This window comes from Hetaerina americana, unplaced genomic scaffold, assembly GCF_022747635.1.
Source record: "Hetaerina americana unplaced genomic scaffold, ioHetAmer1.1.p SCAF_2, whole genome shotgun sequence".
NCBI lineage: Eukaryota > Metazoa > Arthropoda > Insecta > Odonata > Calopterygidae > Hetaerina > Hetaerina americana.
The window spans coordinates 3,264,471-3,285,531 of record NW_027286763.1 but is presented as its reverse complement, the minus strand read 5'-3'; the positions used below and the strand labels follow the sequence as shown (position 1 = coordinate 3,285,531).

At 38.9% G+C, this 21,061-nt stretch overlaps 1 protein-coding gene across 2 annotated transcripts in view; it reads right to left on the bottom strand.

The window, feature by feature from the left end:
- The window catches only part of krz (beta-arrestin protein kurtz), a 66,655-nt gene that overhangs the window by 36,430 nt on the left and 9,164 nt on the right, over positions 1–21,061 (bottom strand). Inside the window, exons 4-10 of one of the 2 annotated variants that reach the window (XM_071584753.1) lie at positions 20,930–20,990; positions 19,790–20,049; positions 14,670–14,848; positions 10,195–10,330; positions 4,994–5,078; positions 3,500–3,572; positions 31–174 (exon numbers count right to left, since the gene is read on the bottom strand). In XM_071584753.1, the coding sequence (XP_071440854.1) occupies positions 31–174; positions 3,500–3,572; positions 4,994–5,078; positions 10,195–10,330; positions 14,670–14,848; positions 19,790–20,049; positions 20,930–20,990 (938 nt within the window). The remainder of the gene's footprint in view (positions 1–30; positions 175–3,499; positions 3,573–4,993; positions 5,079–10,194; positions 10,331–14,669; positions 14,849–19,789; positions 20,050–20,929; positions 20,991–21,061) is intronic. The other variant, XM_071584752.1, reaches the window with a different exon arrangement.

Below are 21,061 nucleotides of genomic sequence, written 5' to 3'. Positions count from 1 at the left end.
CCCACAGGTGGGAAACCCCCCTGCACTCACACGGTGGAGGAGGCGAGGTTGGTGTCCTCGTCTTTAAGCCGACCATCCAATGCCAGTCCCCTCTTATCGCGGTTGTCCAACAGTCGCGGAACAAGTCGATGAACCTTGGACAGAGTGAAACCTGGGCCAACAGGGCAACCGTCTCTGCAAAGAGATGGCCGTGGGGCACTGCCTGGTGGTCCTTTCCACTCCAACCCCCCCCCCCAATTCATGATTTCACACCCTATTTATTAACGGACTCACAGGACAAATGATTTCAATTTCTCCAAGGGTAAATTAGGTAATAAGCAAGTAGAATAAGGATAATTTTAACGTTAGTGCTATTTTCATTGAATGGCAATGCAAATTTATACAAAATATTTTTTCATTTGCAGGTTGATATTCTATTACTTTAAGTTATTGATAATTCTTTCTCGACAAATAATGAACTAGGAAGTTATTTTAGTTATCAATAAAAATGTTAATTCAAATTTACAAATCGTGCAAATGCACAACCAATTAAACAAAAATTAATGGAAATGAAATGATTAATGTCAAATGAATATCATGGTTGAACACTAAACAGAAACACCCGTGGTAAAAAAATCACATTTTCATGAACGTCAGCATTTCAAAATGACATAAACATCAAACATTTCCCTCAAAAAACCAGTTGCACCACTAAATCCCATTTCCTGAAAATTCAACTGACATTTCAAATCATATTATAAATCATTATTTATGGTCTGATATTGCCATTTATTTTTATTTGAGTTATTAGTGTTCTGTTATTTATTTTTTCAATAAAAACCGCTCTGGCTAGTAGGACCCACAGATAAATTCTCTGTACGAGTGATAATAATAATGACATTTAATTCAATGGTATCAGGCTCAACCTTGTGAAATGTATCTTGAGAAATTGGAAAAATCTTGGTTTTACTTTTGTCAAGAAAAACTTAAAATTTAGCAAAATGTCCAGTATTTCTATTCTGAAAACATCTTAATTGTACCATATGAGTAAACCATGCAATGAAAACATTAAGGTAAATATGGCTATACAACGAAAACTCTCTTTAAGGACATCACTCTCAGAAAACACTTAGGTAATACTAGGGAGAATAGCATTGCAATTTCTGAAAGGAACTTAACTCAACGGAGGGCAACAATTGGAAAAGCTCGAAACAACTCATTTTTTGTAGATATTCATATAGAGTACTATGGGTCTTAGCAAACACTATGCTTCTCTCAAAACAGTGAACTACTACAGCCTTCTGAATGATTGTGTACTCTGTGCAGAGCACACTGTTGTTTCCTTCACCCTTTATCAAAAGGAAGTAGCAACAGCCTGATTCCATCCTTAGGTTCTTGGTGCCACAGGTCCTCGAGATTAAAACTGAAAACATAACCTTCATGAAAAACTTAGGCTTCGAAACTGACATTGATACTAAGCTGGGTGGTTATCACGCACTAAAACTATGTACAAGGCAATAATATCCACTGCAGTATCAAAGATTTAGTAGAAAGTTTTTGGCTCAGAGAATCTCCTCCCTTTCATACATGTCTCATGAGGCATACGTTATGTATCTCAAAATAATCAATGAATACTCATCTACTTAATTCCCCTCACATGGCCACCATGCTCTACTTATGTTGGAGAATAACCACCATTGCACCAATATAACCTGTCCTATTAACTCTTTATTGGAGATGTAATGAAAAATTTATCATCCAGTACACGTACATCTATCTATACATTTAGTACATCCGTCTTTCAGTTTTGAAACTTTAAAAAGCACAAAGATTGTATTTAAAATTTTGAATTGGAATGAAACTTCTCATAAACTGCACATATAACTTTTTATAAAGAGACCATTCCTTGGGAAGTCATCACATTTTTGCTAATTATTGTAAATGTTGACAGCTTCCTACCGATCCATTCACAGGAACTAATGGAACTATGAATCAGAACCAAGAACTGATTCACAGAACCAGTACAGATACTGAAAAAATGTTCAACTGACTCATATCTAATGGAAAGATTACCTGATCACAGTCTATACTTCACCTTCACACTCATTCCAATATCAAAAGTAATAATTCAAGAAAAAGCTTCATGAAATATGGAAAGAAATTGGAGTTGATCAATTCTTCACAATTAAATCCTCACAAGGTTAATATTAGAATTTTTTGCCAGACGTAGCCTTTAAAAGAAGTGTTTGCAGAGGAGCTACTTCCACTAATTGAAACCGTAATAGAATACAACAAATAATTTAGCATTTTTTCACCGTCATTATGAAACAACAATGCTGTTCATCATGGGATATGGAGCTGTACATCGGTTGCAGTATTAGCATGTGAATAGTCTTGAGGTAAGCTGGCAAACTCCAGAAAAAGCATGCATAACTCCAGAACTTGACGCATATCATGGAGCAGTGATTGTGTTCCACACGTGGGCACTTGACATGAGATGTCCCAAGAATGGAAGGTGGTGATTCTCACTCTTCACAGAAAAACTTGAATTTCTGTAAGACGTTCAAGCATATCCTTCTTCCATGTCACCACCACATGACGTGGTAGCCTGGAGGTTCAAGAATTTTGGACTGACTGGAAGGTCACTGGTTTGGTACCTAGGTCACGCACAACCGCACAGCCCTAAACCTAAGCCCCAAATCTGAAATCCAAACAGTATGATTTTCTGGCGACCAGAACTTTGTAGAACCAGAAAGTCCTTTCCTTCCCTGGAATCTGGCTTTGCTCTTAGTTTTCAAAGAAAAGAACTCACCCTCTGAACGTGTGTAATTCAAATGGCTTATGGCTTCATTTGGAGTGAGCTCTATTCTTACCCATCTACGCCAACCTTCATAATGATTATCATGGATTGTCTTCACCATCATACACCAAAATGAAGTTTTTTAACCATTTTAATACATGTAGGCCAGAGTGAAGTAATCAGCTGGGCACTTTGCTTTTAATTAATATCTTACAATCCCAAAATTATACCCGTTTCTCCTAACAGTTGCCATGGGATAAATTTGTCACGCCAATTTGATTCTAAAAAGATTATGCTAAACATTACATTTTAGGAGAAAAAAATCAGGTAAAAAAAGTGCTGCCTTTTGATGAGAAGCAACTGCAGCTTTTGTTCTTATAGAGGGAGGGACTAAGTGACCATTCTCAAGGTGACCCATTAAGAGAGGTTTCATTGCAACCAATGATATTTATAGCTTTTACCCCGTCCCTGAACGTGTTCAGAGATAACTATTTCATTGCATTCTGTGCTTAAGAGAGTTACACATTTAAAAGAAGCATTACTCATTCAAAAGAATGTTTATCAACAAAGGATTTTACAGTATAAAAAAATAATTCCATGATGATGATTCCTCATGGATCTTCAGTAAATAGTGAAGTTTCATTGACAGAATTCCATTAATTTAAACGATCATCCTTAGAAAAATGCAAAAAATTTGCTCCTCATTTCAATCATACTCACTCGCTTTCTATTTCAGCAACAGTGCATTTGTATTGTGCAGTGGAAAAAAGGCAAATATCCGCAAACTGCCGAACTGAAATTAACAACATGTGAAAAAATTAAACAAGGGAAAACAATTGAAAATTATCTTCTGAATACCCTCACACAATAAGAAATCAATAGAAATAGTGCTATTTTACTTGATATTTTAATTCAACTAATCAGCTTTTGAACAGACACGACTTAATTTTGGTATATGAATAAAAAAATGCCAGCTTCAAAACATGAAAATTCAATTTCATAGCAATTTAAGTTCAGTCACTATATGTACATAGAGGAAGAGGAAACAACACATCTGATAAATTAAGGCAAAACTATAAAGAAATTCAGGGTGCTGCCCTCCATAAATACAAATTTTCAACTAAATTTCAAAATTCACCATCCAACAAGGAAAAATGACAAATGCAAAAGCCAACATGCATTAATAAAACAATAAATTATGGTCAACACGACAACGAGCCTTTCTTTCAGCAGAATATTAAAAGTTGGAATGCAAAGGGAGGGCACAACAAGAATTGGAGTGAATTGTTGGAAGAAAGGCATTTCAAGGGCTCGTAAAATAGTATCCAAAGATTGTCATAATATCTGAATGCAAGTTTATGATTTGCCATATGAATACAGCACATGCAAAAGACTAACATTGATTTTTTAAAACTTCATTTATTCTTTAAGCTGAGACCCATTGAAGAGGCATTGCCATTTAAGGAGCGATTCAGCGGGAGAAAAAATCAAAGAACTGAGGGAAATGCCTCGAAAATTACTTTGCTGGAGTCAATCAGTTGATGTGCACTGAAATTCAGGACTTTCAAGGTAAATATAATTCACCTTGACTGGAATTCAAACCTGGGTCCTGGTAAAAGGAAATGATTTTTACACTGTGAAATTTCTGCATTTTGGCACTTATCAGCAGATGACTCCAATGGAGTAACTTTTGAGGCTCCACACACGTTTCTTTGAATTTGCCAAAGGTAAGTATCTACCAGTTCAAATGACCAGACCAAAAAAGGATTTCCCTATTGTTTTGAAAAATGAAGGAGACTTTGAGATGAGTGTGTGAGGTCCCAAGGGGGGTAGTACTTTGAATGGGACTAAAGCCTCTTTGTTCCAGGTAGATTTATTTTTCTCCCGGACGGTTTCCGGACAGACCTCACATTTCTTCTCCACAAATTACCCACTCCATTCAACGTGTGTGGCGAGAATACTACCTCAATAAACTTTAGGCACTTAACAGACTAAATTGGATTAAAAACAGTGCTGGATTACTGGAAGTTAATCTACTTCACATTTTTATGAAAAAAGATTTGATTATCAACAAATAGATTAATACATAATTAAAAAAGAGTGATGCATTCAAGATATTAAAATTTTCCCAAATTAATACAAATATCCATCCAGTTAATAATTGAAGTACAAATATTAATGTAAAATTTTAAATTGAGAAAACAAATAACTTACCAGAAACCTTTATCTTTCTTACTGTGCGATTTGAATTGTTAGCAATGTGGACATTTACAGCAATATTTTCACCATGATGATAGAGCTGCAATAGAAGTTTTACAATTATTAATTTTCCTGAATACAAATTAGTGAAACACATTAAATTTAAATTAAATACCACTAAAATTACAGCATGTAAAATAAAATATCATATGGGTATCAAAAATTAAATGCTGCAAGGAAAACAACTTGGCCGTCTTTGCATCAACTTCCTGAATTGTTGATTGATTCATGTGGCTTCGACATGGGGTCCAAGTAAATATGGTCATCAATGTGTTATGAACAATAACCCAAATGCCACAACATTAGCAAGATCTCTTCCTCTTAAGCATTACTTTGCAAAGATATATCCTGATGTTTCCATTACAGCGACTCCTTCAGTACATTTTACCCTTCATTGAGAGAAAACTAACCAAGTTACACCTATCCATACTAAAAAGAGAGACTGGTACTTTTCCACAGATTTTATTACATGGTACAATGAGTTTCACCGACTTGCGGCATCATCAGGTACACATTTGCTAAAGAGAGAGTGCCAAAATATATGCCCTCAGGACAGAGTGGGGGGGCATGGAGGGGTGGAAGGACCTGATATAATCTCATGTAATCTGCCATAATAAAATCGGTGGAAAAGTACAAGTCTTTCTTTTTAATATGGATGTTAAATACTTCCACGAAGTGAAGCCTCAAACAATAGAATATACAAGTTACACCTGCTTAGAATACCATTAAATTGCTAGTTTTCATATGCTGAGTTACATGCATACTATGATATCAAAGATTTGATTATCTTAACCATATATTAAATATTAACACTGTTAAACACCGAGTTCAGCATCTTTCAATGCTACATGTTCAGCCTTTACAAGAAAACTTGTTCAGTGGAAGAAAAATGGGCTTCACAGGAAAAATAAAAATGTTGATGATTGCGATAACCACAATATATATGATAGTGGTGTGCGGTGGCTAACGTTCTGGCTTCCCACCATGAGGGCCCAGGTTCATATCCCAATGACGACAGATATTTTTCAGTCCGTCGGATGGGACACTAAGCTGAAGACCCCACGGCATCTTTCGTTAAGAGTAGTCCATGCCAATGCCAGGTTTCTCTCCACCCTTCATCCCTTCCTGTCCATCTCTGATGGCACAAATGACCTCAGCTGTTGGTCCCCTCCCATAAAAAAACTACTAAAACTGAAAAGTTTCCGACCTCAATATGAAGATGGTAGCACTCTTTGACACATGTTGGGGAATGCATTTGCGCAGGTATTTAAAGGTATTCACCTAACTTTCAGTTCTCAGAGGAGAGGTATTATTTGGCAATCACTTGAGTGAATCGCTGTGAGGGTTTCTGTGAAAATGAAAAAATTGAGTATCGAGCTACCATTGACTATTTATTTCTGAAAGGCAATACTCCTCAACAAATCACAGACGAGTTGGAAGCTGCACACGGGGACAACTCATCAGCATTTACAACCGTGACATTTTGGGCGGCTGAATGTAAACATGGCTGTGCCAGCTTGGGTCAAGATGAGCGTTCCGGAGGGCCAAAAACTTTGACAACCACCGATAACATCAAAAAAGTTCACCAAATGTTACTGGAAAACCGTCAAATTAAGGTTAGCGAGATAGCAGAGGCCATGGGCATAATGAAAGAATGCTTTTGTCATATACTGATATAAGAATTGGACAATTGTAAGCTATCTGCACATAGGGTACGACATTAGCTCACTTTGAACCAAAAATGGATTCAAATGAACATTTCCTAGACCCTGTTGACGTGAGTTAAGCAAAGCAAATCAGATTCATTGCGTTAATCAATGACCGCAGATGAAAATTTGATCGCCCACTACACTCTTCAGACAAAAGAACAATCAAAACAGTGGACTGACCGCAGAGGGTGAAGCGGATCTGAAAAAAGTGAAAAACGTGATGAAGACCGTTTTTGGGGGAAGTCACAGAATTGCATTCATCGATTATCTCCAAAAAAGTAAAACAGTAATGGGAGAAGTATTACCCATCATTACTTGAGAAACTGAAGGCAGAAATTGCAAAGATTTGAAGTGAAACTACCACATTTGAAGAAGAAGGGAGTACTTTTCCATCAGGACAACTCCTTCGGCAGATGCCATGGCTAAAATTTCCTCATTGCACGTGTGTGGCTGAAAACTCACCATATCTGGCCCCAATCGACTTTTACCCGTTTCTTAACCTCAAAGTTTTGCTTGGAGGACAGAGATTTAACATCAGACGAGGAGGTTACCACCAACATACACACCTATTTTGCATAGAAAGACATCAACTACTATTTAGAAGGGTTAAAGAAGCTAGAGCTTCACTGGAAAAATATTAATGACTTTTAAGGAGACTATGGTGAAAAATGAATTTGAAGAAAAAGTCTAGTGTTTCAGCTAGTTTGGAAACTTTTCACTCTACCCTCATGTGTTGATGATTTAGTTTTAAGGTAGGTCATACTTTCGAATAAAATTTATTTTTTATTTAGAATTCTGCTAAATAGGGTTTCACTTTCTCCTCTTGCAGACATTTTCATGTTTACACCCATGCCATGAACATACAAGTAAATATGAAGCTATTGTACATTGTAAAGATTTTAATTTCAATTAATTGTATGCCATCTTCAATCAGCAGGAAAACAGTGGCACAGGCAATTGTTATACCTTTAATCAAGTGCTTATTTAGGCAAGCTACTGCAGTAGTGTACTTAGTGCTTCAGAAATAGTAACTGCTAAAACCCAATGATGCAGAGGTTCTGAATTTTGAAATGTTTATGAAGAGGACAGATATTAACAGTGCCAAGTAGGGCGTTAGTGCACAATTTGGATCTCATTTTTCAATGAATTGCCAAATAATTTGTGCTCCAATTTTTATGGACATGTTGTGTATGATGGCGCAAGTGAAGTGAGTGTTCGTCCCATGATGTTGGGAACCAAGGCTAGTGACCACTGGGCCATTGACCAACCCTATCATCGTGCATCATGATACCGTCATACGATGGCGCAGGAGGAGAGAGTGGTTGTTCACGATGGTGACGACTGAGGTTAGCGACCGCTGGGAACTGACGAATGCCTGAGGCATTGACCCTACACCCACCTAAATCAAGCCCCCAATTACCCGTGGGACAGCCACGACTCGCTGTGTAACTTCAAATTCCTCACAAAGACACAAGGAGACAACAGAGATAATTCTTATTTAAAGGATGACAAATGCAAAGAAAGTGCAACAAGCCCTAATTTTTTATTGAAATAAGGTTTAAGCATTTAGTAGTACTACCACCTAGTGAAATTCCTGACAAACTAATTGAGCCTATGCGGTCATCTATGAACAGCACAGGTACACTAAGACTCACAGGTCAATCAGGGGGTGGGGAGAATCCACAATTCAACACAAGAGTTCCAAATGATGCTGGCAAAGGCACTTTGAAATCACACGTTCACATTAGTGTGTCAGTTAATTTTCCTTCACCACCATTTGGTTTCCCACAAAGCTCTAACAGCTAGAAAAATCGCACCACTTGAGTTTGAGATGATGTTACCCCAAGACATCGCCCAGGGTTTGAATCTGGGACCATTAATTTAGAATTAGCAAATGCACTGGCCCCTGGGTGGCCAAGATGCCACTGTACTGCAGCTACAAGGCTAAGTACTATTGCTCGCATGATACGAGGGCGATTCAATAAGTACCCGTGTTTGACAACAAAGGGCGCTCCCGAGGGGAAGTTTATGTTATCATCGTGTGCTGCCATCTATCAAACGACGATGAAACAAATTTCAGACTGATTCATAGGTTAGTTTGGATTTGGCAGCCATTCGAGTAAGATGTGATTCGTGATTTTCGCTAAGATGGAAAAAGAGCAGTATCGTTCGGTAATTTGATTTTTGTTTTTGGATGGGAAGAAATGCAAGGAGATAAAAGCAAAGTTGGATGCCGTTTATGGGGACACTTCGCCATCTATGACCTTAGTTAGATATTGGTTCAACGAATTTAAACGTGGGCGAACATCGGTGTTTAATGAGGAGCGACCAGGACGCCCGGCAGACGTGGTTACCGAGGATATCATTCAAAAAGTCCACGCCATGATTCTCGCTGATCGACGAATGAAAGTGTGCGAAGTAGCAGAGGCCGTGGGAGGTGTGTCGACCAGAATGGCAATTAATATTTTACATGATAAGTTGGCGATGAAAAAATTGTCGGCCCGATGGGTGCCGCGATTGCTCACGGTGGACACCAAGCTGATCCGGAGTTGTCGCTGCCAAACTGCATGAACTACGTTATGAATTGCTGCCGCACCCCCCGTATTCACCCGATCTGGCTCCCTGCGACTTTTTCTTATTCCCTAACATGAAGAATTGGCTCACGGGAAAAAATTTAGCTCAAAAGAGCAAGTTATCGCCGAGACAGAGGCGTATTTTGGAGAGTTCGACAAATCCTATTTTTTGGAGGGGTTAAAAAAATGGCCGGAACATTGGGAGAAGTGTATTTTTCTAAGAGGGGACTATGTTGAATATTAAAAAAAATGTTATTGAAAAAATGGTTTCTTCATTTCTAACACGGGTACTTATTGAACCGCCCTCGTATTATGCCTGGGATTGGCCACTTTATATTTCTATTAGAATTTCCCTCATCTGTGATGTGGCATTTGCTGCACATTTGTTTTCAGCAATAATTGCCTGGGAAAAGCGAGTGGCACTCCTTGGGAGTGACAGCTTCACGGAAGTAAGAAGAGAAGTGAGCACACTCTCATCTCAGATGCTTGCCAGTCAAGGTGACCCTTATAGCACGGATATGCGAGGGCAAACTAAGTCAAGACATAAGGATGAGACTCGTCCAAAGGACCAGGTACACCCTCCTCCTCGTGTCCCACACCATTTTATATCGCTGCCTTATTTACCTCTTTCTTTAGTTAAATCTCTTTGATTATTTGCGTTTCCCATTTGAGGTCAGTCCCCCAACATGTAGTTCACATAATTATCAAGCTGTTGTGAAACTAATGTACACAGAAACAAATATACAACATGCATCAGACTTCTTGCCGGCAACTGATTATCAGTGTTGCAATTGGTCACTTCTTGTAAATTAAAATAAAGAATATATTAAAAATTACACTTTCTATTAAACTTATGCCGCAGAATAGCTCTTACCTCCTTGTCCAGGGAAGCCTCAAGATGCAATTTGTTGGGGCTCATCATGAATTCTTTGCTAACCTCCACAGATGGCTGATCCCCTTGCACACTGGGAGCGTACATGATTTTCCGAATTGCCAACCTCACAGAATTTCTGCAAGTAAAAAATAGGGATGTAACTAAACATTTCTAGTTCAGCGGCCATAAGATCCTCTGCATTCAAAGAGAAAATACAAACACCATTAAACTTGAAAAATAAAGACAAGAAGTTCCACATTCAAATTGAATCCAAGCTTTCTTGTACAAATGAAAGATATACCCACGCAACAAAAATCCATAATAGGACTTCAGATTTAGGTTTAAGAAGCTACTCCCATAGGCATTATCTCTGACTATTGACCATTTAAACCGGGTTCACCCATTAATATTAGAGGTGGTACCACAATACATATCACTACAAGGTTTGTATAAAAAGTATCAGTAAAGATTTTTTCCTGACAAGTGCTTTAGTGCTGAATTCAGATCGTCGGTTAAGTATGGGCATTATCACAGATCGTGCTGGCATTGATAAGATGACAGGGCACACCATTATCATTGAAAATTTGGCTAAGCGAAAGATCAGCGCTAAAATTGTCCTGAACGTCTTGATGGACAACTCAGAACAGAGTCAATTATCTGCTTGGTAAGACCTGCAATGGTATCGTGACCATTCCGCAACCCCTCATAGTCCTGACTTGGCACCAGCAGACTATTTCCTATTCCCAAAAGTGAAACCCTTCCTCGAAGGAGACCACCATGGGACCAGTGCCACCAAAGAAGCTTTTATGCGTACCCTAAAGGACCTTCCAGAGTCCACCCACCAGGGACCCTTGGAAGGCTCATATCATGGCCCGTGTCATGCAAAGGCCACTGGCAAAAGTTTGTCAATGCTCAAGGGATGTACTTTGAAGAATTCTGAGGCATTGTAGGTATTGCATCTGAAATAAATCTATTTTTCCTAAACCTTTCCCAATACTTTTTATAAAAACCAAGCATTATCTTAAATGGTGATAATGTGCCTTTAGATGAGATTATTAAAAATCTAGTTAGCTTGGCAAAGTGTTTAAAGAGCAGTTAAAAAAATTAACAGCAAATATATATGCACATACATTGCGTAAATTTTCAAGTTGTTGCACACCATCTAGAGATATGTGGCAGATTGCATCAGAAGCACAGAAAAAGAGCCTTAGGATTGCATTTATAACCTTTACTTTCTAGCTGCTATGCCCTGTTTATGGAAAATAGAGCGCTCATTGTGATAATGCCTGCGAGTGATCATAAAAACCTTGCCAAGTGTCCCTCCCCAGGCATACTGAAGAGTGTATATGGACACAGCGCCCACTCGGAGAGAGAGGGCGTGTCATTCCAGCAAGGAATTCGTCTCCATCTTTTCCAAAACTGCCACATCTCTCCTCTATCAACACTGCCAAAGCCTTCATAGACCTGACTAGCCTCAAAGAGACTATGATGTTTCTTAAAGATTTTAATTTGACTAATGTTAATTTTATAGCACATTGGGACAGTACTTTTCCATTGCGGTCATTGACGAAAGGCCGTGGGGCCATTTTTATATTCAGATCTGCAAAAATTAATTGAAATGTACATTGACATACTCATTAAAGAACAAGTCACATACAGTGACCTGGCGATACGTTGTTACTGCCAAAAACCGGCCATGCCCACCTAACATTAAACGGGAAACTGTGGCCTAAACAGAAGTAATATAAGAGAGATGTGTGTTCCAAGGGTGAAATGAGTGACCGGTGAGTGGAGGCATCCCACCCACAGCAAATTGATTGTCTCCCCTCTTTAAATATTTCAAACCATCTTCCAGTTGTTCTTCCCATTAGAACAACTGGAAGATGCTTTCTATTGCTTAAAGAGGGGAGGCAATCCATTTCAATGGCAGGTGGACCCTGCTGAGCTCCCGGCTCTTAAACAGGCACCAATGCTTCTAATGCGAGAGAAGATTATGCAATAATACTAAGAGTGCAATAAGAAATAGTGAAAAATTGCTTGGATGCCACCCACAACCCATTGGTAACAGACTGCAACTGCACATGAGATGAGTTTGTATGCAGTAGGTTCTCCAGGGCCCACTGAAAATTCTCAATTTTACCACAAAATCTGTGTGAAGTGTGCTCTTCATCCTCACTTTACTCCAGACATAGCCCAAATGTTCTTCTTCTGGCGTACCAATGAGAAGAAATATCTTTGTGGAAGCCATTTTTCATCATCACAAGCAACCACAAGAGAACAGAACATGTTTCAACGTGTAACGGCTGCTGCATCACTGGAGTACAATCAATAAAACTGGTACCATGTATGCAATGCATAGTAAGCAAACAATGCACCATATATACACTTAGTTTCTACTTGATATCATTTTTATAAATTTCTTTACTAAAATGAAGCACTGCCACAGCAACACAAGCATGAAATTCTATCGTAACTCTTCTAAAATAGGCTTGTAGTATTGCATTAAATCTACAGGGTATGCTTCCGCAGAGTGTAACAGTTAGAGATCAAAATCATGTGGGATTTCTTCCACGAGGGCCCACTCCCTAGAATGAAAGTTAAGAGAACCCTTCTGACCTGATGATGCCAACTACAACACTCGTGAAACTTTTGTCCTAGAAAATGGACCCACAGGGAAGAAATCCTGAATGATTTTGATCTCTATTTATTACATAGAATATTTGGCCTCCTGGCTAAATCAATCACATTCTAAAATGGCTACATAACCCATAGTCAACTAAAAAAGTAACACATTTCAGGATTCACAAAGGGCAATAATTGGCAGAAAGATGGAAAAAATTTTGCAACTCTTAACTTGGCTTTAGTCAAGAATTCATTTACTCGTACGGAGCGAACATTTTACAGCAGTGCAATGAATATTGCAGCAAATACGCTAAGCTGTGGGTAAGCAAATCACAGCAGGGGCTACACAAATCAAACTATAACAAAGCTATAGAATACTACGTTCTACAATATTTATAGCACGTTATCAATGGTGATCTCTCCTGAGCTGCAAAAATTAACAAATACTGTATTTTCCCATCGACAACGCGCACCTTATGTATAACGTGCACCCAGAACTATGTGGTTACCATGAAATTGTATAGATACTGCGCGCCCAGGGCTTCATAATTATCTTGAACGTGTATAGATGCCGCGCAACAACCAATGAATACATGAAATCATAATTGCCTGCAGCTATATCTACCATAAGTAGGCAGAAGACCAGAGCCAGGTGATTGAAATTAATTCCCAACAACAGAAGGATCCAAAAATAAACAATACTTACAAGCCGCCTTATTGCTTTTTCGCTATGATTTGCAAATTGAAACCAGACATTGGTTTGTGTGCCCTTTCATTTGCTATATAAATTAACTTTCAGCAAACCAAATATCAAAAAAATAAGAGAACTGTGAATGAACTAGAATTTTCTGGTTTTGTTTGCTTTACTTTGCTCAGTAAGTATCGGCAATCAGCTGCTCTATACACCCTCCAAATTCAATGAAAGTGTCACCTACATGGTCAGTGTTTCAAACCTGAAGTGAGTTAAGCTTTTGTAATTTAGAATTTTCCCAAGAAAATTACCCATGGAGAAGAAAATCGTACACAGTGATGTTTAAGCTAGAAGTTATCAATTTTGCAAAAGAAAAAGGAAATCGTGAGGCTGCCATTCATTAAATCCATTAATATCATTTAAATCAAAGTTACGCCCTGGTTGGGAAAAGTGGATGATTTCTGGTACGAAAGACTAAAGAGAATCCGGAAGGATTAAAAGAGTGTCATATGAAGAAATAAGCCGGTGGATTGTGGAAAGTTGGCAAGGTGTCAGAGCAACATGTGTAAAAAATGGATTTGAAAAAGCTTTAGGCAATATTTTGACACCAGTGCTAAAAGATGAGGAAGAGTTAACTTCAGAGAGCAACTCTGTGTTGTGCCTGAAGAGATAAAAATGCACTTAATTTGTTTAATTGTGATTAAGGTGATGAATTTCTGGGATTCAAGTCATCTACCTAGCCTAGCATATATTTATATGTACATGTGTATAATATGATGTACTCTCCTCATACATGAAGTACTATTATTAGAATATAGAAGTACTATGTATTAGATTAAATGAAGCATAGAAATTATATGCATCTTCTTTTTCTCATGGATTAATGAGATGAAATAACTGTAAAAGTACCAGATCTGTATAAAATAGAATGCAATTAGGAATGCATGCTTCCTGCCTGATTTATTTTGCGAGAGACTTCTTTAAATTACGGTGTACATAGGAATGTAAATGTTTGGATTTTTTCAATTTTCATTACAAAATGCGAATCATCATTTTTCCGTTCATCTAAACATTTTTGCATAGATAACGTGCGTGTTGTCGATGGGAAAATACGTTAATTACATTGACAAAAATTTCCTTAATAAATGGAACATGTTACAACCTTTTATGAGGTTTGTCATCCCTTGTTTCACCAACAAATGCTTTTAGCTCATAGTCGACGCCACAGGGTTTTCCAGTATCCCCAGGGGCAGGCTGCAGGGTCACGGATGCAGGGCAGTGGGGGGGTAGTTCAAAATAAAATGGATAGGCATTGGGACCCAATTTCTTCACTAGCCTTTCCTGCAATAATGGTAGGAAACCCAAAACAGGACACTTTATTATAGCATTAAATTCACTCTACATCTAAATTTAATTAGCAGACAACAAATGATTTTACAACAGGATGAAAGCTTCTAATTAAGAGCCAGTCTTCACTGTATTCACATAATCGTCATGTGAAGAGTGGTAGCAAGTGATGGAAAATACAAAATGTTGAAATTAGGAGGGGAGAGTAGACAAGTAAAAAGAAGATTGGGTATTAATGGTCAAACTCATCTCCACAATGTACAATCAGTAAGTCTGTTGATGTAGGATTCCAACCGCAAAGGGTACGAAACTCAATTACAGTAATACATATAAACACATTTTCACCACACAATAAGATCAATTGGCAGGCATTCAGAATTTCAAATGTAACCATCACTTCAGAAACGGAACTCGCAAAGATTAACACATGGAGAGCAGCAAAAAAATCTGGGCAAAACAAAAAAATTTTCCTAACATTTTTTCAATGCAAAAATGAAATTTTATACATTTTTTACAAAATTGTTTGCATGATCATAAACGACACATTTATCAAATGTATCCCCCACGTGTTTGGAAGATAGCCTCCATTCTCGGTCTAAAGCGTTCAGAGGCCCATTTTAATTGGCCACGGTCCATATCAGCAAACGTCATTTCAACAATTGCACTCAATCATGCAATGTCCGGCTTTGTTGATGACCCCTTTGACCACGCTCCACACATAGTGGTCCAACAGATTTAAATCTGGACTGTTGGGAGGCCAGGATTCTTTGGACCGAAACATATCAACATTGTCTGACATGAATTGCCTGAATTGTGCATCAAATGACTTGTATGGGCTGGCGCACCATCCTGAATTCCAGATGACGCAGTTTCCATCCACAGCTCCACTACATTTGTCAGAACACTCAAATTAACTTCTCAGTTGATATTTTCCCTTGAGTTAAAGAAATGCAGTGGCATGGCATCACCGGATGCCACTCCTGGCATATGAACATTTGCGTGGGAAATTTCATTCTGGAAACAACCAGGACCCTTCAGGGTCATCCAGCAGCATTGTTTTTTGAGGAACACAAAAGCAGGTTCCAACATTCAACTTGCTTTACCCTGGCAGCTTCGGAAAGCATCCGTCTTATTGTAATGGTGTAAGACTTATAGCGGATTTCCACCTCAACAATTTGACGCTTTATCCTTTCACTCAACCCGACAACTGAAGACCATTTTTGGATCGATTGCCCTGGATCCTCCCTAGTCTGCTGGCTGGATGACATCAGGCAGCCTGATCACATGCTCCTTCGAGAGAGTTTTCTTTGCCTGTGTTGGAAACACATTGCCTGACTTTTCCGACTAATTATACTTTGCAATGACATATACCATCGATCTCAAGTACCCCAAGGACCAGATGATTTCCACGGCAGAGTGATCAGGGTGTGTACTTTTCAATAATCGCAGCTCTTCCTTTATACTCTGCACTAGTTCTCAGCATTGCAAACATTTTGAGCTTATGACTGTTCAGTACATACGTCAAGCACATTTGGGTGCCAATGGCAACCTCCACATGTAGTATAAAACAGCGGGAATTTCAAATTGAATTTTGCCCGATTACACGTGCCGCGCCCTGTAGCATTCGTAATTAATGCAATGTAGCAATGTGTAATTAATTGGAGCAGGTAGCCGACTACTGATGATATACACATCATAACGGTTAAGCAATTAAATAGGGGTATACCAATTCATGGAGAATTGTAGGAAGAAGATAGGGAGGAAAAACCCAGGATTATTGTTCTTGTTAGTCTATGATTTAAGGCAGGTTTTGGATGAACACAGAGTGAACATTTATTTCATCCAACAGGACACATCCAAACACTCTACCCTACAATAAACCTCTCTTCACCTCCAAATACTCCTCCATTCATATCATCCAACATCATGCCCACTCTTTTCCTCCCCCTCCCTCATTTGCCAAACATCCTCCCCTCTTTAACATTTCATCCCAAAAAAAAAATGCTCTGCATCCACTTTATATATTCAAAAAGGTGACGACCTCAAAAACCTGACATCCTTCAAAAATTAATTTTTTTCTTACACTTAAAGCATTTAGTTGGAAAAGCCCTCACAGAAAGGAGACCGAAGACCTCAAAGAGAGAGCTAGGAAATGACACTATTATTTCCACCTTCAAGTTAAGAAAGTCTAATAAAAAATTCAGCCCATAAGGCAAAAAGCTTCCAACCCCTAAGATAAAGCAAACAACAGTTTAAACTAATGCTTCGTACTATATTTTTAGCTCAATATTTAAAAAATCTGCTTTGAACAACTTCTAAGAGACTAAACCAAAGCCTGTGGAACTTGCACAATAGGCTTAATTTGAAAGGGAGATCTCATGTTACTTAAATAGATGCAAGGGCAATTTGAGTAGCCCTTGCTGGTGATCTCCTGTGGCCATCTTGAAAGCACTGCATAGCCTCATACAACTGACCATTGGGAGATTAAAGCATTCCCCGATGTGAGAGGTGAATGAGAATGGGGCAAGCTTCTCTATCATTAGCACCTCTGCAGGTACCTTGCCCTAACCTGTCGAATCCCCTTCTTTCTACTCTCTTCACTTCAGTCCACTTTCCCCTGCTTTCCTCCCTCGACATGTGAGTGCCATGAACTTAGGTTTCCCCCTTCCTACACAGCAAAGCCTCAATGAAACGATGCCAACGGATCTCCCTTCAGCCATCACAACCAGTGAAAAGTTATCCCCGAGCAAAAGAAAAACAAAAGAGAAGTCCCAAGAAAGGTGATACGTGAAGCAGAAGAGCCATCGAGGCACAATTGCCATTCGATTGGGAAGAATCGAAGGCTCATGCAGACAAGCATGAGAAATATTTACGAACGAGCCCTGTCCTGCAAACTTGGTACCTTCAGAGCTTTAATCTATTTATACAAGAAAAAAATAATATTTTATTTAAGCTATAAAATTTAATGAGCAAATTGATATGACCATCAATTAGCATTTTCAAATCTGGTCATTTGCATACTTTTTCTGTTGTTTGTGCCTTTCTCGAAGCTCATACTACTCTGTCCAATAAATACGCCAACTGAGGCCAAAAAAACTTGATTTTGCACAATTTAGTCTATACATAGATTTGGTCCCCTTCAAAGTACTCTCTCCATTCGTAGGCTATGCACTTATTCCATCTTCTTTTCCATCTTGTTTAAAGCACCCTTGGAAGTCCCCTCGGCAGTTAGGCTGTTTCGTTGGCTTGTCGTTTCTTGCTTCATTGTGTCTACATCTTCCCAGTTATGTCCCCTCATCACATTTCTGCATTTTGGGAACAGGAAAATGTCGCAGGGGGGGTTAGATCTGGTGAATAAGGAGGATGATAAAGGATAGTGATTGATTTTTTTGCCGAAACTGGCAAACTATCAATGCTGAATGTGCAGGTGCATTGCCATGGTGAAAGATCCATCCATCATGTTTGGTTAAAATAGTGCGCACTGTTGATTTTCCTAAATTCAGTTCTTTGGCTATCATTTGGACAGTTTACCAACGATCGGTTGTCATCAACACAGGTGGGTTGAAAGTCGTCCCGGCCTTGCGTCGTCCATAAGTGGCATCTTGTCGGCCACCTTTATAATGCTAAATCCACTTGAAAACGGATGTTTTTCCTTCAGAGCATTATCACCTCAAACAGCCGTCAACATTTCAGTAATTTCTTGATAACTTTTACCGCACTTCACCTTAAAACTTTATCATGACTCGTTGCTCCGTGATTTTGATAAATTTCCATTTTCGTCAAACAGTAAAAACAAGGTCAGCTAACATAACTGGCACCATTATACTCACAGCTCGACGATCCGCCAAGTAGAGACGGCTCATTGGGTCTCAGGTAACTGGCGCCGCCAGTGGGTGGGTGGGGGGGGGTGGGGCTATAGTCCTTGTGCCACGGCCGCCAGATTGCACCAGCTCGCTTTTTTATTGCACAGACCACACATGGGCCTTGGTTTCCATCATCCCTTTCACTCTTTTCCCCTTCACCAGGTTTTCTTCCAGCAGCCTTGGACCTTGGTAAAATTCCTTGACGTATTGCTTCCATCTATTGCCAATATCTTCACCTCCATCAATACGTCCCTGATGTTGTTGCCTTTCATTTTCCTTTCTCATGTTTCTTCACCAGTTTGTGTGCTGTGTTGGTATTCTCCTTCTTCATATTTTCCTTGATTTTCCCACCGCAGCCTTCTCAATATCATATTCTCCCGAGCCTTTCTGCATTCTCGCTTGACTTGGTTCTTAATCTTCTAGCGGAGCCTTTCCTCATCATCATTCCTGGCGTTCTTGTATTTTCTTCTTTCTTCTATTAGTTCCCTCATCTCCGTCGTGATCCACGGTTTCTTCGTGTCCGCTCTCTTTCTCACCCGTGGCAGTTTTGCAATTGCCCTCTTCAGTTCATCCCATTTCTCTTTGGTGTTCCTTTCTCCTTCAAAACTTAGTCTGCTATCAATGGCTGTGGCGAATCTTTCTCCGTTGTCTTTTTCTGCCAGCAATTTTGAGTCCCACCTTGGCTCTCGTTTGGCCTTCTTAATTATCTTGTAGCAAAGTTGACTCTCCGCGAATACTAGGTTATGATCGCCATTTATGTCGGCACCTGGGTCGCTCTTGCACTGCTTCACCTAGTTCTGCCTGCCCCAATTAGATACCGATGCTCATTTCAAAAACACTCCTAAATTTAAAACCAATAATTTTAATTCACAGAAAAATACCATAATTTGTGTCCATGAAATGAAAGCATACAAGTTAAAGTCAGTCGAAAAAATTAAAAATAAAATTTGCCACGAGTAGCTACAAACATACTTTCAAAAGGACTTCACTAAAAAAATCAAAGCAATAAGTACCCAGTAAAATGAGCCGAATTTGGATTCACTAGTGATGCCAGATGAAGTGGCTTACATACCTGAAGCCGGGTAAGGGGTCTTCTCCCTCCTGGTTTATGCCAAGATGAGGCAGTAGGTGTTGTTCCACCATGTGAACCTTCCTGGGTGTCCGTCGAGCCGGTTGGTGGGGGATATACTTGCTCAGAAGCGAGATAGAGGTCCTTCCTGAATGTGAGACCCAAAACATCCAAATCCTCACGTCCATATCGAAATGCTGCCAACACATGCCCAAAAACCTTACGATCTTGAACATAGTCTGGGTCCACTAGTACAACACCATCTAGAAAAAAAATAAGTGAAGTCATCAGACGGACTGGATGTCTTGATTACCGAGCAAAAGACAAAAAAGCACTAACTATGTGCTTAACCCTTTGCACTAAGGTGCTTTTTTCCTTGATTGCCTTAGTCTACCCGGGATTCAATTTTTTAAATACCCCAAATTTACTAAGCGTGGCACTAGAATGGAAAACTGGAGTTTCTCTTCATACAAACTTATTCATTTGGATTTATTGACATAATTACTGATAACTTTATTGATAAACCATAATTTTAACTATAAACTTTCATGGTATGATATTTTTGGAAGCATTCACCAACATGAAGACCTGATTTACATTCACACGTCTCACAGATATATATCGTCTCTCTTCTTCCACCTTTGATTTTTCGGTCAGAGCAAACCGCACAATCTTTTATGTTTTTTGTTAGGGTGAGGTGTGATTCTAAGGAGTTTTCCATTTAAATCCACTTGGACCAGCGACTGGTTCATCATCTCCAAATGCATTTTCAGATAACTCACTTTTGTCACTATTATATAGTCAATAAATTCATCAGTTTCAATGTAAAATTCTTCGTCTTCGAAAACTACTGGCTGGCAAACCATTCGTCCAACTAAATGGAAAGCATATGTTGTACGAGAACCCTCTGTCATCAAGGAAAACACCTGCGTTATGCTTCTAGAAACATAACCAAATCTCTGAGACTAAGATAAGGAAGGTTCTTTACCACAGAAGGATGATGCAAGCTCAAAAAGGCACAACAAAGAAGAAGTGCTAGGGTTCGAGTTACTATGATTCAATGACTCTTGTAACTATTAACTAGTAACTATTTTACTTTTTAGCATTTCAGCTCTCAAATTTTCAACTGAATTATCAACTTACCAATGGGATCAACATGGGTTACATGGTCCACAAAGTCTCTCTTGCCCAAATACACGGTAATCTGCAAAAGAAAATTATGATTATAATAATTAAACATACTTAAATGCCCTACTTTAAACATAATGCATTTAG